The sequence below is a fragment of the Crocuta crocuta genome, unplaced genomic scaffold (assembly GCF_008692635.1).
Source record: "Crocuta crocuta isolate KB4526 unplaced genomic scaffold, BGI_CrCroc_1.0 scaffold170, whole genome shotgun sequence".
Classification (NCBI taxonomy): domain Eukaryota; kingdom Metazoa; phylum Chordata; class Mammalia; order Carnivora; family Hyaenidae; genus Crocuta; species Crocuta crocuta.
The window spans coordinates 1,160,933-1,187,040 of record NW_027527853.1 but is presented as its reverse complement, the minus strand read 5'-3'; the positions used below and the strand labels follow the sequence as shown (position 1 = coordinate 1,187,040).

Genomic DNA, 26,108 nt, shown 5'->3' with positions numbered 1-26,108 from the left:
CCAGAACAGTGAGAAAATAAATTTTTGCTGCTTAGGAGATAAAAAAAAGACTCCTATATTAGAAAAGAAGAAAGATCTCAAATTAGTAATCTAAGCTTCTATCTTAATAAAGCAGAAAAAGAAAAGAAAACTAAACTCAAAGCAAGAAGAAGAAATGAAATAATAAAAATTAGAGTGGAAATCAATGATATAAAAAATAGAAGAAATCAATAAAAGCAAAAGGGTCAAGTTGAATATTTCAATATGAATTGCTACAGGGCAAAAATGTTGTGTGAGAGAACATAATGATGAACTGTTTTCAAATCCTTTTTATTATCTATCTCATCTACTAGAATGTAGGCAGGGATATTTATCTGGTATTTATTATATCTCTCAAAACTAGTATAGTGTACTATAGTATACCTTTGACAAACAGTAGTCTGTCAATAACTATTTGTTGAATGAAAGTTAAAGGAAGTGAAGAAAGCCAAGAAGTTTTAATACCATTAAAGAAAAATAACCAGAGGGTGGTAGAAAGTACCTCCCTTTCTGTTAGCAGTCCCAACCAAGTTCCTGACATAGATTTAGTACTTCCTACTTTCTTTAGCAATTCTCTTTACCTTTTTCAATATATTTCCTCACCTGTGTGTTATGTCCTTTATTAGGCACTTCATTTAGGATTTTAAGGTCCAAATAGAATAGTATTTGGATATGCTATGTAAACTAAATACTATGCAAATATAAGGCAACAATATTGTTCATAATTACAAATGTAAACTCCCTAAGGAAGTAACCAACTAACCCGTGGCAGAAAATATGCATCATATGCCCTTTAAAATAAAAAAGACAACACAGTATTTCCCCCCTATTTTTTGTATCAGCAATTTTGAGATATAATTTATATCTATACAATTCACCAAATTAATGTATATAATTCAACAGTTTTAAGTATATTTACACAGCTGTGCAATCATCACAACAAATTTTAGAACATTTTTTTTAAATTTTTTTAGTATTTTATTTATTTCTGAGACAGAGACACACACAGTGTGATCAGGGGAGGGTCAGAGAGAGAGGGAGACACAGAATCTGAAACAGGCTCCAGGCTCTGAGCTGGCAGTCAACTCAGAGCCCGATGCGGGGCTCAAACCCACGAACTGTGAGATCATGACCTGAGCCGAAGTCGGACGCTTAACCGACTGAGCCACCCAGGCGCCCCAAATTTTAGAACATTTTTATCATCTCATCTCCCCTAGCTCTAGACAACAACTAATCTATTTTCTGTTTCTTTATATTTACCTATTTTGGGCATTTTATATAAATACATGACTGGGTTTTTTCATTTAGCATAATCTTTTCAAGGTTCATCCATGTTGTAGTGTGTGTCAGTGCTTCATTCTTTTTTTATGGCCAGATAATATTCCATCATAGGGCTATACCAGGTTTTATTTACCCATTCATCAGATGATGGACACTTGGGTTGTTTCTACTTTTTGGCTCTTATGTAAAAGTTTTTCTGTGGACTTACATTGTCATTTCTCTTAAATATATACCCAGAAGTAGAACTGCTAGGTCATATAGCAACTCTATATTTAACTTTTTGAGAAATTGCCAGAATGTTTTCCATAGTGGCTACACCATTTTACATTCCCACCAGCAGTATATGAGGGTTCCAATTTCTCCCCATCCTTGCGAATAGTTTTTATTATCTTTTTATTATTATTAATATTATGGGCATCCTAGTGGGTATGAAGTATTATCTCATTGTGGTTTTGATTTGCTTTTCCCTGATGGCTAATGTGGCTGAGTATCTTTTCATGTGTTTTTTTCAGTCTTTTATATTTTTTCTTTGGAGAAATGTCTATTCAGATCCTTTGGCCAATAGTATTCTTTTAGCTGATTCTTGTGTTGTCCTTAATATGAAGTGAAACATCCCAAGTGTTTTCTGGGCGAGGATCCTAGAGATGGTCTAACTGAGGCTATGTCCCAGGTCAACTTATTTTTTATCTTGTCAATTCAGAGGAAATAACATTTTACTTACCATTACCCAGTTCCCAAGATATGTTGTACTTTTTGCTCGCACTGTACTTCAACAGACTCAATGCACTAGAACTGTTCCAGGAGTTATTTGGATTACGACGCAGTGCATTTAGAGCAAATATCAGGTGGAGTCCAGAACAATCAGCAAAGTTATAAAGTTTGTCTAGAGACCTGGCTGGGAAGAAGCAGGAAAAGGCTTGTAACTTTAAAATCAACATTCCAACAAAAAGGAAATTATTAGCTACTACAAAAAGGCTTTCTATGAGCTTCTGGCTAATTAATTCCTGCTAGGAGTTATGCAAAGAGGCTTCAGAAGGATTATATTACCTTTAGGTTCAGGGTACATTTTGAAGTGATTTAGAAAGCAACACACACAATTCTAGACATGGGTTGCAAATTAGCAACCAAGTCTAGAGTATGTTATTGTTAACAAAAAAAATGGAATTGCTAACATTTAAAAATGGGATGGTATTACAAAGTAGATAGATTTCTAGCTTCTCTTGAAAAATCAGAGGATCTGACACTACTGGGTCTGTATTCCTTTATGAAATGATAGGGAATGGTGTTGGAAGGCAAGGCCAGGGAAGATGACTGGCTGGTAACTCTTGGAAAATTGCTCGGCCTAGCAGCACTTCAAAAAAATTCACTCAATTCCACATTTCTAATATTTCTGAAACTGGAAACACCATTAATGTAAATCAATTCATTATCGGTTTGATCCCTGATACCATCAGTTCTACTCACCAAGTGTCCCATACCCATCCCATTCCTTCATTTCTACTGGCACTATTCTTGTTCTTGCTCTCAGTTTCACTTGTATGAATTATCACAATATCTATACTTGCCTATCTACTTCCAGATTCATCTGTCTTCCAATTTTTTTTTTTTTAATGTTTTTTTTTTTTTTTTAATTTCTAGGAGAGAGAGAGAGAGACAGCGTGAGCAGGGGAGGGTCAGAGAGAGAGGGAGTCACAGACTGAAACAGGCTCCAGGCTCTGAGCTGGCAGTCAGCACAGAGACCGACGCGGGGCTCGAACCCACGAACCGCGAGATCATGACCCAAGCGAAAGTCGGACGCTTAACCGACTAAGCCACCCAGGCGCCCCCCAATTTCTTTCATCAGTTTCACTCACCCCTCAAACCTTAGTGGATTTTTTTTAGGGGCTCCTGGGTGGCTCAGTCAGTTAAGCATCCAACTCTTGATTTTGGCCAGGTCATGATCTTATGGTTCATGGGATCGAGCCCTGCCATTGAGCTCTGTGCTGACAGTGTGGAGTCTGCTTGGAATCCTCTCTCTCTGCCCCTCCCCTGCTCTCTCTCTCTCTCAAAATAAATAAATACATTTTAAAAAACTTAGTGGATTTTTAAGACCTTTTTCTTCTTTAGTTCAAGGACTCTACCACTCAAATGTAATTTTCTCCCCACTTCAAGCTTCTCTATTGTTATCAATGAGTTCTTTGTTGGTGTGACCCTTTTCTATTTATCACAAAATACCCTCCTGCATTAGCCTTTGCTCACATTTGACATGCCATTTTCCCTCTTCTAAACATATCCAGATCTTATTTGTCCTTTTAGACAGTGTTTTGCAAGGTATGGATGATATGACTTTAAGTGATAAACAGATTGAAAACAATTTAGGTTAATAATTATGTACAAAGATTCACCTTACTCTAGTATTCATTATCCCAGTCCCTAGAGCAGAGTTTCTCAAATGTGGTTCTGTGGAACACTAGGGGGTTCTACAAAAGATGATACAGAGTGACCAAGGTGCCCCATTAGCACTTGTTATAAGTCCTTAAGTCTTGTAAAGCAGAACCATGACCATTTGGTTGGGTCTATTATTAGGTTTTAAAGTGGGGTATGGGAGGTTGCCTGGGTGGCTTAGTCAGTTAAGCGTCCAACTTCAGCTCAGGTCATGATCTCACGGTTCCTGGGTTCCAGCTCCGCATTGGGCTCTGTGCTGACAGCTAGCTCAGAGCCTAGAGTCTGCCTCAGATTCTGTGTCTCCCTCTCTCTCTGACCCTCCCCTGCTCACACTCGTGCTCTTTATCTCTCTCTCAGAAATAAATAAAAAATATTAATTTTTTTTTATTTGAAGTGGGGTATGGGGGGATTGTCATTTTTATTTTCTAACATATATGGGAAAGTATTTTTTAAGAAGCACCAAGAACAAGGACAGAAATTGTCTCATTTTAGTTAAAAATAAAATCCATAGGAATTTATCTCACATTTAACTCAGAGTTTAGTAACTTTGCAAGAACAAAATGCATAGGTTTCATATTAAAGAAAAATTATTTCTTTAATAAACTTAATTTAATAAACAATTGTTTCTTAATAATAAATTAAATTATTTATTTTTAGCTCCAAAGTAGCAATTAAAATTAAAGTGCATTTATAAGCCTATTAAAGTGATCATGAGGGGAGCCTGCATGACTCAGTCAGTTAAGAGTCCGACTTTTGTTCAGGTCATGATCTCCTGGTTTGTGAGTTTGAGCCCAATGTCAGGTTCTGTCCTGACAGCTCAGAGCCTGGAGGCTGCTACAGATTCTGTGTCTTCCTCTCTCTTTGCTCCTTCCCTGCTTATACTCTGTTTCTCTCAAAAATAAACATTTTTTTTTAATTTAAAAAGTGATCATGAAACCAATAATGCGTTCATTAATTTTACAACTACCTTGTGTAAACCTGAGCATATCACTCATTAAGAAAATGGCACTCCTTAAGAAAAGTCTTATAAAAAAATTGTGTTTTAGGCCATAATTTTATTCATATTGCCATGACATACAGTTTTATTAACTTTACTATTCAACATTGTTAATTTATCTTCATATTGAGAACATTAATTAAATTCATAAACTTTAAGTAAGCCTAACAAGTCTACCTTTAGTAAAACTGTATCCCATTTTGGCTTAAAAAACCAGTTATTTAACAAAAACATATTATGTTTGCCTTATAAATTTGCAAATTCATGAAAAGGAAAGAAAAAGATGGGTTAATTTCAAGAAAGAAAGTTAACTATTGTTTTTTTCTTTTCAAGAAAGGTTTTTTTAAAAAGTAATTTTTAGTACAAATCTATCCTTGCACTTACCATGTACCACATACCATATTTAGTAGCATACTCCATACTATGATAGAAATTTGTGATAAGATTTTTAGCCCTACTTGGGTAAGATATAAAAAAATCAAGTAGGAAATTTTAAAAAGGAAAAACTAAAGTATCTTCCATCTATACTACTGACCTACATTGGAGTTGGTATCCTTTGTGGGGAAGGGAAACCTACAAAAGAATAGGCTAAAATACTGGCTAAACAGATTCTCAGGAAAATATCACTATCTACTTAAATGAGAATTGGCAATTATTATTGGATAATAAAATCTACAACTAAATGATCTCACTGACATACAATGAGATTTAAATGTTTTTATCCAAAGTCACCTTGAAACTTGAGCATTTATTCAAGTGTTCCTCTGGTACAATAAGTTTGAGGAAGCACTCCTAGAATTAAAGAATGCATAGGAAAACAAAGTCATCTGAACACCAAAATATTCACTATTGAACTGAGAATTGACTTAAACATTTTTCCCACTTTGCAAAATCCTATCTAATCAAATTAATAATGTTTTTAATTTCTCCAATTTAATGTAAACCTGTTATAAATCTAGTGGAATGCCAAGTTACAAGTCTGAGAAAAGAGGCAGGATTTCATGAAATCAACGAAAATAATGTCTGATTACTGCTCAAATCACATGTAAATCCATTAACAAATAAGGTTTCAGAAGAATTAGATTAGTTAATTGAACAAGAGAAAACTCAAAAGAATAACACAATATGTTGCTCAAAAACAATTTGAATATTAAAAGATTGAGAGATCTATTTTGAAGTCTTCTTAATATTTATGCTCGTGCCAGAAAATTTAAATTATTTTCTCAGAAAAATACTCAATATTCAATTAATGTTCTGTTCATTGAAACTGTTCATAGTTATAATAACAGCTTATAATTTCTTACATTTATTTTCATAATTTTACTGTCATTTATAAATCAAACTTAAAAATTTTTTAATGTTTTATTTATTTCTGAGAGAGAGAGAAAGCATGAGAAGGGGAGGGTCAGAGAGAGAGGGAAATACAGAATGTGAAACAGGCTCCAGGCTCTGAGCTAGCTGTTAGCACAGAGCCCAGCAACGGGCTCGAAACTACGAACGTGAGATGATGACCTGAACCGAAGTCCGACGCTTAACCGACTGAGCCATCCAGGTGCCCCTCAAACTTTTGCGCCAAAACTGAACGTGAATGACTAATATTCTTTTCATGTAGACTGATTCCCTTTGAGTGTTCTTTTTCTAGAATTAATTATCTTCACATAATGAGGATTTCCTATGTTGTTTTCATGTATATTAGAAATTAAATATACATCTAACACAAAAGCACATCAAACCTATGATTTCATTGGTCTGATGGTTTAAGATAAGGGAAAGGTATTTACCCAAAAAAAGATGTCAATATAGAAAAACTGTGGAGAAATAAAAATATAGATGGTTGGTTAAGTTAGCAAAAATTGAGAACTAGAGTACTAGAAGTTTGAGAAATATTTCCTTAAGGATAAGTTTAAGTCCTGCCTCCTCATGAAGCCATTCCTGAACACACTGATTTCCCTACAGTGACCTTGACTTTCTCTAAACACAGGTGCTATACAATTTGTTAGCATGTGAGTGCCTTATGACATCGATGGCATTATCTTACCTTGGGATTTACCTCTTGTTTCAGTCACTTTTCCAGAGTGAATGGCTTGTTTTCCCAGTCCTGCTAAGTTCCTTAAGGATGGTTCTATATCTCACTATATCCTTCATAGCATCTATCTGAGAGCAACTTCCTGCCTTCAAATCATGCTGAAGTATTCTTACAACCCAAATCTGTCTGTTGCATATAAGTGGTCTAGTAAGAAATTGAAAGGACCAGGGGCACCTGTTTGGCTCAGTCAGTTAAGCATTTGACTCTTGATATCAGCTCAGGTCATGAACTTACGGTTCATGAGTACAAGTCTCGTGTCTAGCTCTGTGCTGACAATGTGAAGCCTGCTTGGGATTCTCTCTCTCTCCCTGCCCCTCCCCCACTCATGTTCACTCTCAAAAATTAATTAATTAATTTTTTAAAAGTAAAAAGAAATTGAAAGGACCCAAAGAAAGATCTAACAATTATTATTGCTAGCTCAGGATGTATACTCTAGAGTTTATTAGAAGATTACATATATCTCAAAAAAGAAGATTACATATATTTGAATACAGAGCATTTAGTAGATACTCAGACAATGTAATCTTCCTTGGAATATCTGCTTTCAGGTTCCATCCAAGCAAGTATATACTTAAGTATGACTTTCTACTCTCTCCACCAGAGGGTGCCAATGCCCCTATGCCTTCTAGCCAGGCTCCCTGGCATCTCATATAAATAGAATTCTTTTTTTTTCTTAAATAGTTTATTGTCAAGTTGGTTTCCATATAACACCCAGTGCTCATCCCAACAAGTGCCCTCCCCCATGCCCATCACCCACATTCCTCTCCCCCACTCCCATCAGCCCTCAGTTTGTTCTCAGCATTCAAGAGTCTCTCATGGTTTGCCTCCCTCCCTCTCCCCAACTATTTTTCCCCTTCTTTATAAATAGAATGATAAGCAGCCTTGTTTGGCAGGCTACTGAAGATGAGGAGCTGGGACTTGAGTTGAAAAGGAGAATAGGCTTGGGAGTCATCTATATAGTGCTGATAGTTGATGCTGTGAATGTCCTTGAAGCTTCTGAAAAACAAACTGGCTGAGGATGAAACCTTAAGAAATGTCTGCATATAAAGATCAGGAAAATAGACAGAGGAGGAGAACACAGAAATGTCATCTTCAGGAACCCCAAAGAAGATATTTTCAAGGTTTGATTTTTTGGAGAGAGAGAGAGAGCTGGGGAGGGGCAGAGGGAGAGAGAATATTAAGCAGGCTCCACCCTAGCGTAGAGCCCTACATGGGGCTCTATCTCACCATCCTGAGATCACAACCTGAGCCAAAATCAAAAGTCAGAGGCTTAACCAACTGAGCCACCCAGGTGCCCCTGATAGTTTTGAATATGACCCAAATCACATTTTAAAAGCACCAAAATGGGTGTTAAGTTAAAAAGAGACTAGAGGGGGAGGAGAGAGCAAAGGTGAAAACAAAGAAAGTCGTTAGAAATTTATGGTAATAATTCAGGCAAGGGATAACAGTGGCTTGGATCAGGGTGGTACCAGTAGAGTGGATGATGTGGCTGTGTTCCTGGGATATTTTAAAGGTAGAGCTGATAATATTTTCTGAAGGATTAGATTTAAGGTACGAGGGGAAAAAATGGGTTAAAGAAAACTACAAAGTTTTTGACCTGAGCAACAAACAGATCAACTTGACATTGAAGAAGTAAGTGTAGAAGATTGGGAGAAGGAAGGAAGGGAAGGAAAAGGTTAATCAATCAATTCCTATTATAGCAAGAACCATCTATGCCATCATTGTTCAGCTCTGCCTCCACCCTCTTAAGGCATACTGGACCCTCTTAAGACATACCGGACCATTTTCCAAAGAGACCATCATGTCTGCCTTTCTAGCATCCATTTCAATGTCTGATATATGGTAAGCCTTAATAAATATCTAACTCATACACAGGTGTTATTTAGGCCCATTCAATGCCACTTAAAATCTGTCTTGTACCATAAATACTCAGTCTCAGTTATCATTATTGACTGTAGCAAGTTCCCTCTAGATTATGTCTATTACTCCAGGCTGTTTAAATGCACTCATATAATATACCCATTGCTTTAAGTGTTCAATTTAGAGTGAATAATATGGGGGAGGAATAAGAGACTATCCACCAGAAGCTGAAAGAACAGGGAAATTTCTAATGGAAGCCAGAAAGAAATATGAGAGTAAAAAGCAGAATGAAGTGAACTCTTTACCAACTCTGTCTCATGTAATTCAGAGAGAAGCCATCAGTTAATGGGGAAACATTTGAATTAGTGAGTACAACCAATAAAAAGGGGAACATTTTAATTGTATCTATTAAGAGAGAATAGTTTGAAAATTGCCTGGGAGGAAAATACAGCCATTTCACAAAGAGTGAAGATATCTCTAAGAGATGAGCTAATTTTAATATGAAGAGAAATATCTCCAGTTTAGTCAGGGCAATGAAACCTTAACTAGGTTATAAAGAAATCAGCCTATATACCTATAATTTGACTGAAGCTGCTGAAGAATGAGATTTGGGAAGCTTCTGTGAATAAAAATTACAACACTCTCAAAAGGCTGTGTGATACAGACTAATTATTGTATTAATGGACTTAACTAAATTTAAAGGGAAAACTGAATGCCACTGAGTATAATGGGACCTCTGGCCCATCAAAAGCCCATCTAAAGTGTGACAGGAAAAGAATAAAAGAGACACTGATGTTAGTAAAGAAGTTAGGATTGTTTTTAAGAAATATGCCCTTAAGCAAATGATTTTAAAAGATGCAAATAATATCTCTAGAGGACAATTTAGAAATATCTATCAAAATTTAAATTTTCATTCCCTAGACCAAGGAATCCCACTGCTAGGCATATATATCCCAAAGATATACAGATATTATGACTGCACTTATCTTTTTAGTAGCCAGTAACTGAAAACAATCCAAATGCCTATTAAATGGGGACTGTTCAATAACTTATAAAGAATCTATGTTACAGAAAGATTCCAAATAAGGAAATGGAGAAGGCTAGAATAAACCATGTGTTGAATTGGAACTGGAGGTAACAGTATAACTTACACAGTTTTTAATATATGTATATATGGATAGATACAGATATATAGATGTGTATATGGGTGAGATACACACACACACACACACACACACACACACACACACACACATTTCTCCTGTCCTCTGAGCAAGCCTGGAAGCAATAACATTACAGTATCAATAAGCACACAGAGCATCCAGATCTTGGTTTCTAAATACCATTCTCTCATAAAAGAAACCAGTGTTCCTTAAAGAAATGGCTGGTGTCAGAGCTAGGTCAGAAAAGATATAAGATAAGCCTAGGAGTGCCTGTGTGGCTCAGTCAGCTTTGACTTGGGTCATAATCTCACAGTATTTGAGTTTGAGCCCCACATCAGGCTTTCTGCTGTCAATGTGGAGCCTGCTTCAGACTCTCTCTCCCTCTCTCTCTCTCTCTCTCTCTCTCTCAAAAATAAATAAATAAACCTTCAAAAACAGAATTACCATTTGATCTAGCAATTTCACTTTTGGATACATATTCAAAGGAATTGAAATCTGAGTCTCAAAGAGACATCTGCACTCTCACCTTCATTACGGCACTAGGCACAATAGTCAAGATATGGAAACAAACCTAAATATCCATCAACAGTTATAGATAAAGTAGATGTGGTATATAGATACAATGGAATATTATTCAGCCTTTAAAAAGAAGGAAATTCTGCCATTGTAAGGCTGAAAAATACTCCATTGTATGTTTATACCACATTTTCTTTTTGTTGTTCAGGAAGCATTTTATTGTTGCTCCAAGGTTAGGAATTTTCACTGACAGAATCAGCACTTTCAGAAAATTTCCCACAAAGCCCTGCTCAGCTTCTGAATCTTGGTTTTCTCAGATGTATCAGCATATTTCTCTCCAATACAGACAATCATTGCACCCATGATTGATAGATCAGTCTTAACTTCCAATTTCAATCTTTACCTAGGAAGGTCTTCAGTGCTGTTTTTAATTCATAAAGAGTGGCTTCATCTAAAGGAGGTGCAGTGGTAACTATGCAAGGGACTTCTCCAGGATGGATGCTCATCATGGTTGACAAAGCAGAAATGACTCCAGGGATAGTGTTCAAGAGACCATTTTCAGCAAGCAAATTGACCAGGTTGGATGTGAGGGGATAGAATCTCTCTTTTGCTGTCATGTCACTTAGGCTTTTCACTTTCACTGAATGCTTTATGCAGGGGTTCATAACAGAAGCAGTCATTTTGGGTTCCTTCAAGATTGTGCTCTCAACAATTCCTTTTCTACTTTTTCCATTTATTCTGGCAAACAGTCCGAACACAGATGTACTATACTAAAGTATCACACCTGCAGAGAAAGCCCAGAAATGCTGGGATAGCCATCTTCTCTGGGCAGCTATACATCCATATACCACCTTTTCTTTACCCATTTAACTGTTGATGGATATTTAGGTTGCTAGAATAGATGAATCTAGAGGACCTTATGCTAAATGAAAAGAAAGAAAAATATTATATGAACTCACTTATATGTGCAATCTAAAACAGTCAAACAAGGGCAGGTGGCTCAGTTGGTGAAGTGTCAGACTTTGGCTCAGGTCATGATCTCATGGTTCATGTTGGGCTCTGAGCTGACAGCTCAGAACCTGGAGCCTGCTTCAAATTTTGTGTCTCCCCCTCTCTGTGCCCCTCCCTTGATCTCTCTCTCTCAAATATAAAAACATTTCTTTAAATAAAAAATAAGACAAACAGAAACAGAGAGTATAATGGTGGTTGCCAAGGGTTGTAGGGGAAGATAAATGGGGAAGTGTTTGTCAAAGAGTACAAAGTTTCAGTTATGCAAAGTAAATAAGTTCTGGAGATCTACTGTATGACATAGGGTCACTGATTAACAATATTTTATACTTAAAATTTTGCTAAGAGGGAGATCTTATTTTTTTTATTTTTTATTTTTTACAAATAGTTTATTGTCAAATTAGTTTCCACATAACACCCAGTGCTCATCCCCACAAGTGTCCTCCTCCATGCCCATCCCCCCTCCCCCCCACATCCATCAGTCCTCAGTTTTTGTCAGCATTCAAGAGTCTCTCATGGTTTGCCTCTCTCCCTTTCCCCCACCATTTCCGCCCTTCTTCTCCCCCTTGTTCCTCCGTTAAGTTCCTCCTAATCCTCTTATACGTGCAAACATATGATATCTGTCCTTCTCTGCCTGACTTATTTCGCTCAGCATAACACCCTCAAGGTCCATCCATGTTGCTACACATGGCCAGATTTCATTCTTTCTCATTGCCAGGTAGTATTCCATGGTATAGAAAAACCACATCTTCTTGATCCATTTGTCCGTTGATGGACACTTAGGCTCTTTCCATGTTTTAGCTATTGTGGAGAGTGCTGCTATGAACATTGGGGTACATGTGCTCCTATGCCTCAGCATTTCTGTAGAGGGAGATCTTATTTTAAGTGCTCTTACCACTAAAAGACAAACAACCACTCTCCCTAAAGCCAAGGGGGTGGAGAAAACTTTTTGAGATAATAAATAATGGTACTAATAGTGATGATGGTTTCATGGCTATATACTTATCTCTAAACACATAAAGTTGTATACATCAAATATCTACAGCTTTTTATGTCATACATACCTCAATAGAGTGTCTTAATAAAATCTTCCTATTAATGTCATATTTAATGGTGAAAGACTTAATGCTATGTTGTTTGCAGTAACAATAAATAAGAAACAACTTAAGTGTCCATGAGAACTGATAAATAATTTAAAGCAAATGAACTAGATCTACATGTATTAGAAGAGTTAAATCTCAAAAACATAAGCAGAATAAAAAAAGTTGCAGAATGATATATATTGTCAAAATATACAAATAACATCATACATTCATTATGGAAATACATTGTAGCATTACACAACATACTACGTATATATGTGCGCATATATCTCTACATATATAGATATATATACATCTATGTGTATCAGGTATATAGTATAAGTAAAATAAAAATGTAATTTAAAAATTCAGTGCTTAGTGGTTACCTATGTGTTGAGATGTAGGCCAGTGGGACTGGAAAGGAACACTCAGGTGGCTTTAACTATATGAGATGTTTTCTTTAAAAAAAAAAAAAGGTTTGAAGCAAATATTTCCATATGTAAAGACTTCTAAATCTTAACTAAGATAGTTATTGGTGGGTAGGTGGTATTTATTTATTTTCTGTATACTTTTTATGTAGTTTGTTTTTTACTAATAAAATTACTAAAAGGGAAAAAGGTTTAACATACTTATTTTCATGAAAAATTGTGCTCTGGAGAGGGGCTAAGATAAGTGGTAAGGAGAAAGAGACAATTGCTTACATCATAAGCAACTTGGCACTATTTGATTTGTAACCTTGTTGATTTACAACTATAATAAAAGATTTAATTTTTTTTATTTTACAGAGAAGGAGAGAGAGAATACATGCTAGTGGGAGAGGGGCAGAGAGAGAGGGAGAGAGAATTCCAGGCAGGCTCCATGTTCAGTGCAAAACCCAAAGTAAAGCTCAATATCATGACTGTGAGATCATGACCTGAGCTAAAGTCAAGAGTTAGATACTTAACTGACTAAGCCATCCAGGTGCCCCTAATAAAAAGATTTTTATTTGTTTTAATAAAATGGTCTTTTACTGGAAAAGTTTGAGGACCACTTTACAGATTCTAAACTCTTGGATGCCTTCAGCTTACTTGTCCTTGTGTTCTTGAGACTAGCTGCAGTGCCCAGCACATAGAGTGTAGTAAGTACATATCTATTGTTTGTTGTATTTTATTTCCTAAAGATTATAGTCCACTCTGATCTCTCTGTTTTTTAATACTGGTAACAAATTTACTCCTAAATAACCATTAACTCTATGATACATCAGATTCCTTATTTTTCAAGTGTCAATAATAATACCTGTCTTGCCTACTTCCCAAGGCTATTTCAAATTTCAAACAAGAAAATGGATATCAATATTCTTGTAAAGGATAAAGCATATTTGAATTGAAAAAATGTAGATCACTGAAAGACTGGGAAAAATTCTCATGAATTCACACCATCACATTAATATCCACAGTCCAACCTCTTCCAGAACATGTCAGTAACCATAAAAAAAAAAAACCTTACTTCCATATATGTGTCTTGAAGCCTCTAGATACGGCTGTTGTTCTGGTAGGGTGGAGGTGGAGGTGACAGTTGTGATTTTGGTTAGTGACATCATGAAAATTGGCTTCTTTAGTCATAAAAAACTATTTTCTTAGGAAGATATTTCTTGAGATGCCATGATGACACACTAACCAGTTTTTTTGGAAAAGGTCCCATTGAGCCAGTTATAAATCTTACTATATGGCAGTAAGAAGTACAACACTTCTTACTTGACTTAAAACCATTTTGGCTCTAGAGCAGACCCAGCTTTCCCATGAGGGAAGGGTGGGGATGCTAAAATATTCAGGGAAAAGAAATGATTATACAGAGATATGGCATCCTTCCAAAAATTGTGATCCTAATGGGGGACAATAAAGAGCTGATCCAGAGAAGGAGGGAGAGGGTTAATGAAAAAGGTCACCAAATACTTGTTGGCACTGATTTAGTCACTTGGGTATTGAATGTAATCAATGATGAGACATGGTCTTTGCTTTCAAGGAATTTATAGGCTGTGATATATAGTGAGTGACTTGGATACAACCAGCAGATTATCAACATGGAATAGAATAATGAGACAGAAACATATGCACTAGTCATGTTGGTCACATACAAAAGCCACACTTTTATATTGCATTATTTTTCTTTTGGATGTAAAGGTGGAACATTGTTGCTAAGCATGAAGAGTTTTTGTCCAGAAATGGCATGGATAGACTAGTCCCTTTTCCAAGGCCACTGAAATAGTGATAGTGCACATATCTATATCTCAAGTGCCCAAGAGAAGCCCAGTGGACCTCTCATGGCTAGAGGGAGTTCTCAGTTTATAATTTTGTTGTGTTCCAAAGACTCATTTATCAGTCAGCTGTGGGAAATTTGGCATATATTTTCACATGGAAACAAAACCACAAATGAGGGTCATTTTTAGACAGGCCAGGGAAGGTTGTACAAACCCACTGTAAGTAAAAAATTGTAATTCTAATGGTATGGTAGAGTCTGATTCCTATGTGTACAGCCTATGCATGTGTGTTTGTATATTTTGAATTTGAATTGGAGATGCCAGGATCCCCTTTCTCTGGAAACAGCCCCTCAGACACTTTCATCTGCTGGTATTGAACACGAAGATTCACTAATCTTAAGCAATGACTCTGTGTGAGTGTGTATGTGTGTGCCATGAAACATGTCACTCAGAAATCCTGCGATAGGGAGTATAACTGCTTATCTGCTCCAGGTGCTGCCCTTCTGTATTCACAACTGTGTTCATGCTGAGCCTCTATTTCCCATGAACTGTTTTTCCCAGTCAATGACTAAACATGGTGCTCAAAAGTACTAGAGCATGCCCATTCCAGCAAGTTGCAGGACTCCTACAAACAAATTTGGCTTAAGGATTTCCCATCAGCATGATAGAATCTTTTTTTGGAACTGTGCTGTAGTTTAAGACTCTGTCTGCCCTACTCTTCCTTTCCTCTCTCCACAGACATAAAGGCTCTCTTCCCCTTTTAAAACTCCCCTACTTCCAATCTCTGGCATATCTAATCTTATATTTGTGTCTGCTTTTTGACATACTCAAACTACTGCAAATGAGAATGAGAAAGGTACAAGTAAGATGGTGAATTGGGACTGGCTCATTCACCACCTTGTGGGAAAAGAATACTATCTTGAGTGTGGTATCTGGGTGTTAAATATTTCACTGGTGATGACATGAGACAAGAGCTGTTTATAAATGCACATTTATATCCTGTGGTGGAAGAGCAGACAAAGCTGAATAGAAAACTGAAGGTCAGATCACCACAGAGCTTCAAAGAGACATTTGAATGCTTAATCAAGATAGGTCTGTTATCACATCATGGCTCAGAATGGAAAAATCCAGTACCCTGAAATATGGGGTAGGGACATATTTCATATCTAGGACATCAGTCCAGATATTGGAGCTGAACATGCCCCTGAGGCCCCAGAGTTTACAAGGTGGCTCACTTTTCCCCACTAAGAGGTTACACTTGTTCTGCGTTGCAAAGCACTGGAGAAACTTCTCCTTTTAAGACAAGAGTTTTCTTCCTCAGAAGCTTCCCTATCTTCTCTCCTGGCTGAAAGGTTGATGACTGAACTGAAGCCCAGAATTACCTAGTTAAGGAAATAAAGAGACTGTTCAGTCCAAGAGTTGAGAGAATTAGCTAGCATGTATCAATGGGAACCAGGACTATACTCCTGGGATTCAATTTTGAGAATGGCTGATCAAAATGGCCAGAATATAAGACTGGATAATCAAGAATTCATTTACTTGGGAATGTTTGCTTGGAAAGTGGGATTTAACACCCCAGCAAGGATTCTGAGAATGGTGTAAATTCACTGCTAAGATAACATTTAGAAGCCTAGAAAGAGTAATGGCTGTGTTGAGCAGAGTAGAAATGCCTCAGTTGCCCTAGTAGATAGTAGAAGGTGGAAAAAAAGAGACTGAGGGAAGTGGCCATGCTAGAATGGATATATTAATAAGGCTGGAAGACCCACCAGAGGAGTATGGTCCATAGAAGAAGGCAAAGGACACCATTCCACCAAGGCTATTAGAAATGTGCTGGTGAGAGAATAAAAGAAATAAATATGCTGGTGAGAGGGGTACAGCATCACTAATAAGTTCAGTGGTGGCTGTTAGCCACAGGTCAGGTTTGGGTTTGTCAATAACCATGAAGTTGGGATGATAGGGGCCAAAGGATTAGAGCTCAAGTGGTGGTACTTTAACTGTAAAAAACCAAAAAATTACAATTATGATAATGGCCAGCAAGGTCAGAGGAGCAGCCAAGAGGACCTAATCAGCAGGGAATTGTGAAGATGGTTAATAAAGTATGGCATGCCCATCCCTAAGATGGGCAGTCAACAGGAGTGCTATTTAAATATCTATAACTAGTAAAAGACAAAAATGGATGAGCAGGAAGTTGAGGATTATTGCCGCAATGAAAAGTTCCTAACCCCTTGCAAGTTGTTGGTCCTGAGCCAATTTTTAGATCCAGAATCTGCTGACTGAACTCATAGCCAGATCTTTAGGAGGAACACTGTAGCATCATGTAATGATTCTCCTTCCCCCACAAAAAAAGTACCTATAGTCATTTATTCAGATAACTGTCCACTGAAGAAAAGAAAGCGCCTACACATATTAAGGAATATTTAGTACAGAGCTGAGTGGACAGTGATACTTGGAGACTCAAGGTGTCAACATGGTCCTCATATTAGAATGGAGATTATGAAGGTCAAGTAATAAATGGAGTCCTAGAATTGTGCCTGATGCAAATTAGATGTCTATTATTGATTGATTTGATTTACTATAAGAATGAGTATGGAAAATAAAGAGAAAGGTTCTATCCCTTGGACATGGCTACAGAAATTAATCTTCCATGTGTAAATTCTAGAGGCAAAAATATCATTAGCAAAAAGTGTTGACTATTAGGCTGTAACTCTGAATAGAAATTTATTAGGCACCAGAGGTTTCTGGGAAAATGAAAATTGCAAGGACAGTCCTTCCATTAGGCTGCAGTAAGCTAATGATAACAACAAATAATAATGATTGATTAAAGAAGATCTATTTCTGCTTCTTGTGGAAGCCCTTAACTTCAATTTTGCTGCTCTCTATTTATAAGCTTACTTTTGGTGACCTGTTCATGAGATCCTAGCCAGAAGTATAAGAACCTTCACCCAGAGTCAAGGCTATTCTGTATGTAAGAAGTATTAAATTCAGTAGACACAGCAAGAATCTATTACTTTACAGTTTAATTATTTTTCTACTATAATATTATTTCCTTATATTTTCTTGGATTTAAAAAAAAATGAGACTCTAGGTTTTTAATATTCTGCAATTCAGAACCTGTACGTTCAGAGATACCAGAACTACCAATGCATCAATGAGTATACCATTAATAGAGAATAAGAGGCCCAATTCTTAGATTAGCTCTCTTTTTCTGAACCAGTCCACAAAGGTAGAGAGAACTTACTTTTGCACAGTGTTTAAAGACAACTATCCCAATTATTATGGTCCTGACAATTTTAGGGTACACAGTAATGATCTCCCTTTGTAATTTGTAATCCCCTGCTCTAAACTCTACTCTGTTTATGGAACTTTAAGATCAGATAATCCTCATAAGACTTTAAACACCTCTTTTGGAAAAAGATATTTTGGTAATATGTATCAAATGTTTTAAAAATGCATATACCCTTTGACTCAAAAACTCTACTTCTAAATATTTTCTCTGAGGAAATTTACAGAACTGAATTCCAAGTGCATAAGAATGTTCATCACAGCTTTGTTTAATGACAGAGAGAAAGAGAGAGTGAAACTGGCTAAATTTCCATAATAGGGGAAATGAGTAAATAAATCCTTATCAACGATTCAATAAATGCACTATAGAAAAATGTGTTTTGACATAGCAAATTATTAATATTGCTAAGTAAAAACAATAAGTTGCAAAACAACAAATACAATACTTTTGCTTTTAAAAAATCCCTAAATCAATATTTATGTGCTTTTAAAGATTTCTGCCTTTGGATGGGAGGGGACAAGATGGTGGAGCAGCATGGAAGTTTTCTGTTTCTCTCATCCCTGAAATGCAGCTAGATCAACACCAAACCATCTTGCACACCTAGAAAATTGATCTGAGGACTAACACAACAATCTCCATAACTTGACCCATAGAACTGGCAGGTACATGGCATGAGAAGTGATCTGGGGGATAGAGAAACTGCAAAGGGTAGGGAGCTATTTTTGCTTGCAGAGAGAAGGCAGAGGTGGGGGAGAATACAGGAAAAGCACTCCCCCTGAAAGGAGCTGGAGAGAAAGAGAAAGAATGGAAACACCCATAAGGGACTGAACAAGAAAGGGACAAAGGAGAAAGGAGAGGATTTCAATACCATTAGGACTCTATAAATAGGGAAGTGCAGAGTCAGAAACTCCACAGTTCAATACCTGGTGGAGCTCTGCTGGGAAGGGCGAACCCCCAGGAGCAGACAGCGAAGTCTTAGGGGTCCTTGGACCACACAGGGAGAGGCATTCTACTACTGAGAGGACATTTGTTAGAGGCTGTGCAGCCTCCCCACAGGCAAAGGTAGGGACCCAGAGAACAGCCTGTTTGCTGGTGTAGAACAAGGACGTTGAGGGGCAGTGAAGCCTGGTGCTAGATGTGTGTTGTGATTTACCATAATCCCTGAAATGCTGCTGCTCCAGGATTGCAGGAACTTTTCCTGGGGCAGGCTGGCACCTGGCTGCAGTCCCTGGGCATCTACAGCAGCGTGGTCCTGTGAACAGTACTCTGGGCAGGCCAGCACCTGGCTGCAGTCTCTGGGCATCTACAGCAGCGTGGTCCTGTGAACAGTCCTGTGGGCAGGCCAGCACTGGTCATTGCTCCATGAGACCGTCCCCTAGGGGGTTGAAGTGGGTCAAAGCCACAGAGCCCTCAGAAGTGAGGGTCTGGAAACACAGATTCATCAGAGATAGAATTCGAGAGGGAGGTGCTTCCTGGAAGGCTGATGGCTTGGTCGTGGACAGCACAGAAGTGCTGGGAATGGATGGAAGCCGAAGACAAAGATGGGGTGCTTGACTGCCAGTGGGGAGAGCACAGAGTTCTGATGGTAGAGACTGGGTAGCTGAGTGATGCCATTTTCACCTCTCCCACTCATAAGCATACACATATACACATACCACAATGATCCACCCCTGTAAGCTAAGCAGCACCATCTAGTGAATAATAGAGCTGTTACACCAACCATGCTCTAAAGGAACAAAAGTCTCTCTACCTGATTGGTTTATGGACTATAAAGTGCTTCATAGTTTGACTTCTAGGGGAAACTGGATGTAATTTCAACTGCATTTCATTGTGTTCGCTGGTCCATTTATTCAGATTTTTTTCTTTTTCCTTTCTTTTCTTATTCTTGAATACAGAAAGAAATACATTATTTTTGTTTTGTTTTATAAAAAGATTTTTAATTTTTTTCTACTATATTTTTTATTTTTGTAATTTTTAAACTCTATTTTACTTTAATAATTTCATTTTATTCTATTTTATGTATTCATTTTTTGAAATTTTTCAAATGTTTTCCTACATTTTTTCCTTTTTTAAAAATCTTTTCTTTCCCATTTTTCTCTTTTCTACCAAGCTTCTTTCAACAACCAGACCATAACACACCTAGCATTTAGCATTCATTATTTTATTTCTTTGTAGCATCCATTATTTGATTTCTTTGTGTTGTTTTTAATTTTTTTAATTTAATTTTTTATTTTATTAAGTTTTTTCTTCCTCCAAAATGATGAAATGAAGGATTCACCCCAAAAGAAAGAACAAGAAGAAATGACAGCCAGGGACTTAATCAACACAGATACAAGCAAGATGTCTGAACCAGAATTTAGAATTATGATAATTAAGCTAGAGTCGAAAAAAGCATAGAATCCCTTTCTGTGGAGATAAAAGAAGTAAAATCTACTCAGGATGAAATTTAAAATGCTATCTCAAATAGATGCCACAACAGCAAGGATGGATGAAGCAGAGCAGAGAACCCATGATATAGAGAACAAACTGACGGAGAATAATGAAGCAGAAAAAAAGAGGGAAACTAAAGCAAAATAGCATGATGTAAGAATTAGAGAATTCAGTGACTCATTAAAAAGTAACAACATCCGAATCACAGGAGTCCCAAAGATGAAGAGGAAGAAAAAGGGGTAGAAAATTTATGGGAGCAAATCATTTCAGAAAACTTTCATAAGATGGGGAAAGACACAGATATCAAAATCCAGGAAGCACACAGAACTCCCATTAGATTCAACAAAAACCGACCATCAACAAGGCATATCATAGTTCAATTCACAAAATACACAGACAAGGAAAGAATCATGCAAGCAGCAAGGGGGCAAAAACGTCCTTAACCTACAAGGGAAGAAAGATCAGGTTCCCAGTAGACCTATTCACAGAAACTTGGTAGGCCAGAAAGGAGTGGCAGGATATATTCAACGTGCTGAATTGGAAAAATATACAGTCAAGAATTCTTCATACAACAAGGTTGTCATGAAGAGATAAAGGGTTTCCCAGACAAACAAAAACTAAAGGAGTTCGTGACCACTAAACCAGCTCTGCAAGAAATGTCAAGGGGGACTATCTGAGGAGAGAAAAGTGAAACAAAGCAACAAAGACTAATAAGGACCAGAGAGCATAACCAGAAACTCCAACTCTACAGGAAACACAATGGCAATAAATTCATATCTTTCAGTACTCACTCCTAATGTCAATGGACTAAATGCTCCAATCGAAAGACATAGGGAAACAGAATGGATAATAAAACAAGACCCATTTATATTCTGTTTACAAGAGACCCATTTTAGACCTAAAGACACCTTCAGATTGAATGTAAGGGGGTGGAGAACCATCTATCATGCTAATGGTTGCCACAGAAAAGCTGGAATAGACATACTTATATGAGATAATCTAGATTTGAAAATAAAGACTGTAACAAGAGATTAAGAAGGGCATTATATCATAATTCAGGGACTATCCACCAAGAAGACCTAACATTTGTCAACATTTATACCCCAATGTGAAACACCCAAATATATAAATAGATTAATCACAAACATAAAGAAACTCATGGACGATAATACCATAATAGTAAGGGACTTCAACACCCCACCTACACCAATGGACAGAACATCTAAGCAGAAAATCAACAAGGAAACAATGGCTTTGAATGATGCACTGGACAGGATGGACTTAGATATAGTCAAAACATTTCATCCTGAAGCAGCGGGATATACATTCTTCTCGAGTACACATGTAACATTCTCCAGAGTAGATCATGTACTAGGGCACAAATAAGCTCTCAAAAAGTACAAAAAGATCGATATCATACTCTGCATATTTTTAGACTAGAACACTATCTATAACTCAAAATCAACCACAAGAAAAAGTTTGGAAGGACAACAAATACTTAGATTAAAGAACATCCTATGAAAGAACAAATGAGTTAACCAAGAAACTAAAGAGGAAATTAAAAAGTACATGGAAGCCAATGAAAATGATATCACCACAGCCCAAAACCTCTGGGATGCAGCAAAGGCAGTCATAAGAGGGAAGTATATAGCAATCCAGGCCTACCTAAAGAAGGAACAAAGGTCTCAGATAACATAACCTACACCTTAAAGAACTGTAAAAAGAACAGCAAATAAAGCCTAAAACCAGCAGAAGATGGGAAATAATAAAGATTAGGAGCAAAAATCAATGCTATTGAAATAAAACAATAGAACAAGTTAATGAAACCAGGAGCTAGTCCTTTGAATGAATTAACAAAATTGATAAACCCCTAACCAGTTTGATCACAAAGAAAAAAGAAAAGACCCAAATAAATAAAATCAAGAATGAAAGAGGAGAGATCATAATCAACACTGCAGAAATACAAACAATAATTAGAGAATATTATGAGCTATTATATGCCAATCAATTGGGCATCTGGAAGAAATGGACAAATTCCTAGAAACATATAAACTACCAAAACTGAAACAGGAAGAAATAGAAAATTCAAACAGACCAATAACCAGTAAAGAAATTGAATCAGTAATTAAAAAAAAAAAATCTCTGGAAAATAAGAGTCCAGGGCCAGATGGCTTTCTAGGGAAAGTCTATCAAACATTTAAAGAAGAGTTAACATCTATTCTTTTTAAGATGTTCAAAAAAACCCAAAAAACAAAAACTACAGACCAATTTCTCTGATGAACATCGATGCAAAAATACTCAACAAGATAATAGCAAACGAAACCTGACAATACATTAAAAGAATTATTCACCACGACCAAGTGGGATTTATACCTGGGATGCATGGCCGGTTCAATATCTGCAAAACAATCAATGTAATTCATCACATCAATAAAAGAAAGGACAAGAACCATATGATCCTCTCAATAGATGCAGAGAAAGCATTTGACAAAACACAGCATTCTTTCTTTATATAAACCCTCAAAAAAGTAGGGATAGAAGGATCATACCTCAAGATCATAAAAGCCATGTATCAAAGATGCATGGCTAATATCATCCTTAATGGGGAAAAACTTAGAGCTTTCCCCCTAAGGTTAGGAACACGACAGGGATGTCCACTCTCGCCACTGTTATTTAACATAATACTGGATGTCCTAGCCTCAGCAATCAGACAACAGAAAGGAATACAAGGCACCCAAATTGGCAAGAAGGAAGTCAAACTTTCACTCTTCACAGACAACATGATACTCTATATGGAAAACCCAAAAGATTCCACCAAAAACCTGCTAGAACTGAGGCATGAATTCAGCAAAGTCACAAACTATAAAATCAATGCACAGAAATCAGCTGCATTTCTATACACCAATAATGAACGGAAAGAGAAATCAAGGAATAGATCCCATTTACAATTGCACCAAAACCCATAAAATACCGAGAAATAAACCTAGCCAAAGAGGTGAAAAATCTATACAGTGGAAACTATAGAACTCTTACGAAAGAAATTAAAGAAGACACAAAAAATTGGAAAAATTTTCCATGCTACTGGATTAGAGGAACAAATATTGTTTAAATGTTGATACTACCCAAAGCAATCTACATATTCAATGCAATCACTATCAAAATAACACCAGGATTCTTCACAGAGATAGAGCACAAAAGACCCCGAATAGCCAAAGCAATCCTGAAAAAGAAAACCAAAGCTGGAGGCACACAGTTCCAGACTTCAAGATGTATTTCAAAGCTGTATTCATCAAGACAGTTGTCACTGCCACAAAAACAGACCCTCAGATCAATGGAACAGACTAGAAAATGCAGAAATGGAGCCACAAATGTATGGCCAACTAATCTTTGACAAAGCAGGAAAGAATATCCAATGGTAAAGACAGTCTCTTCAGCAAATGGTGTTGGGAAAACTGGACAGTAAAATGGAGAGAAATGAACATGGACCACTTCCTTACACCATACACAAAAATAAACTCAAAATGGATAAAGACCTAAACATAAGACAGGAAGCCATCAAAGTCCTAGAGGAGAAAGGAGGCAAAAACATCTTCTCAGCCACAGCAATTTCTTACTCAACACGTCTCCAGAGGCAAGGGAAACAAAAGCAAAACTGAACTACTGGGACCTCATCAAGATAAAAAAAATTTTTCACAGTGAAGGAAATAATCAGCAAAACAAAAAGGCAACCAACATAATGGGAGAAAATATTTGCAAATGACATATCAGATAAAGGGTTAGTATCCAAAATCTATAAAGAGCTTATCAAACTCAACACCCAAAAAACAAATAATCCAGTGAAGAATTGGGCAAAAGACATGAACAGACACTTTTCCAAAGACATCCAGATGAGTAACAGACACATGAAAAGAGGCTTAACATCACTAATCATCAGGGAAATAAAAATCAAAACCACAATGAGATACCATCTCATACCTGTCGGAATGGCTAACATTAACAACTCAGGAAACAACAGATGTTGGCAAGGAAATGGAGAAAGAAGATCTCTTTTGCCCTGCTGGTGAGAATGCAAACTGGTGCAGCCATTCTGGAAAACAATACAGAGGTTCCTCAAAAGTTAAAAATAGAACTACCCTAGGACCCAGCAATTGCACTCCTAGGTATTTATCCGAGGGATATAAGTGTGCTGCTTTGAAGAGGCACAGGTACCCCCAAGTTTATAGTGTTCTCAACACTAGCCAAAGTATGGAAAGAGCCCAAATGCCCATCAATAGATGAATGGATAAAGAAGATGTGGTATATGTATACAATGAAGTATTCCTCAGCAATCAAAATTAATGAAATCTTGGGGCGCCTGGGTGGCTCAGTCGTTTGGGCGGCCGACTTCAGCTCAGGTCATGATCTCACGGTTCGTGGGTTTGAGCCCCATGTCAGGCTCTGTGCTGACAGCTAGCTCAGAGCCAGGAGCCTGTTTCAGATTCTGTATCTCCCTCTCTCTCTGACCTTCCTCTGCTCACATTGTCTCTCTATCTCTTTCTGAGAAATAAATAAAACATTAAAAATTAAAAAAAAGAACAAAATTAATGGAATCTTGCCATTTGTAACAGCATGGGTGGAATTAGACGGTATCATACTAAGCAAAATTAAAGAAAGTCAGAGAAAGACAAATATAATGTGATTTCACTCATATGTTGAATTTAAGATACAAAACAGATGAATATAAGGGAAGGGAAACAAAAATAATATAAAAACATGGAAGGGGACGAACATAAGAGATTCTTAAATATAAAGAACAAATGGGGGGTTGCAGAAGGGGTTGTGGGTGGGGGATGGGCTTAATGGTCAGAGGCAGTAAGGAAGACAGTTGTTGGGATGACCACTGGGTGTTATACAAAGGGGATGAATCACTGGAATTTACTCCGGAAATCATTATTGCAGTATATGCTAACTAATTTGGATGTAAATTTAAAAATAAAAAATAAAGAAATAAAAAGTCAATATTAGTAATGTACCCTAATATCCCAATAAACAAACATATGAATTTAAAAGATGTTTGAATATTTTCTTTTTTTAAAAAAAATTAATGTGTTTGAACAGAAAAATGGAAGTTTTTTTTGCCTTTGCTGTAATTATGAGCTTTCTGTCTTATTCCAGCTTTAATGGAGATCTTTTAGATTAAAATTAGTATCAAGAAACTTTAGGGGTGCCTGGGTGGCTCAGTCAATTAAGCATCTGACTTCAGCTCAGGTCATGATCTCACAGTTCATGAGTTCAAGCCCCGTGTCTGGCTTTGTGCTGACAGCTCAGAACCTGGAGCCTGCTTCCGATTCTTTGTCTCCCTCTGTCTCTCTGCCCCTCCCCTGATCACACTGTCTCTCTCTGTCTCTCAAAAATAAATAAACACTAAGAAAAAATTTTAAAGAAGAAATTTTAATAATTTTTTGGTAAAAAATATATATACATTTATATATACACACATATTTCAATATTTTTTACATCTGTGGGTGTGTATACATACCCACATCTTTTTGTCCCATCTTCTCTGCCTTCACTATATGTATTTGTGCACACATAAAAATATAGTGTATTTTAATATAGACATTAAAAATCAGAATAGAAAATAATGTAATTGAACATTAATGCCCTGATCAACTTTTACAGTTCTCCGTGACAAGGCTAATGTAATATTTAAGAGAAGAATTCCTATCTGCTCCACATTTTCCT

The 26,108-nt window shown here is 36.9% G+C and overlaps 1 protein-coding gene and 1 pseudogene across 3 annotated transcripts in view; both read right to left on the bottom strand.

Annotated features, from left to right (window-relative positions):
• Positions 1-26,108, bottom strand: part of HPSE2 (heparanase 2 (inactive)) — a 608,936-nt gene that overhangs the window by 243,365 nt on the left and 339,463 nt on the right. Inside the window, exon 4 of one of the 3 annotated variants that reach the window (XM_077780539.1) lies at positions 2,021-2,194. The exons of the other annotated variants lie outside the window; for them this stretch is intronic. Within the exon in view, the coding sequence (XP_077636665.1) occupies positions 2,021-2,194 (174 nt within the window). The remainder of the gene's footprint in view (positions 1-2,020; positions 2,195-26,108) is intronic. 3 annotated transcript variants of the gene reach the window in all.
• On the bottom strand, positions 10,610-11,078 carry LOC144245125 (ATP synthase peripheral stalk subunit OSCP, mitochondrial pseudogene; annotated as a pseudogene).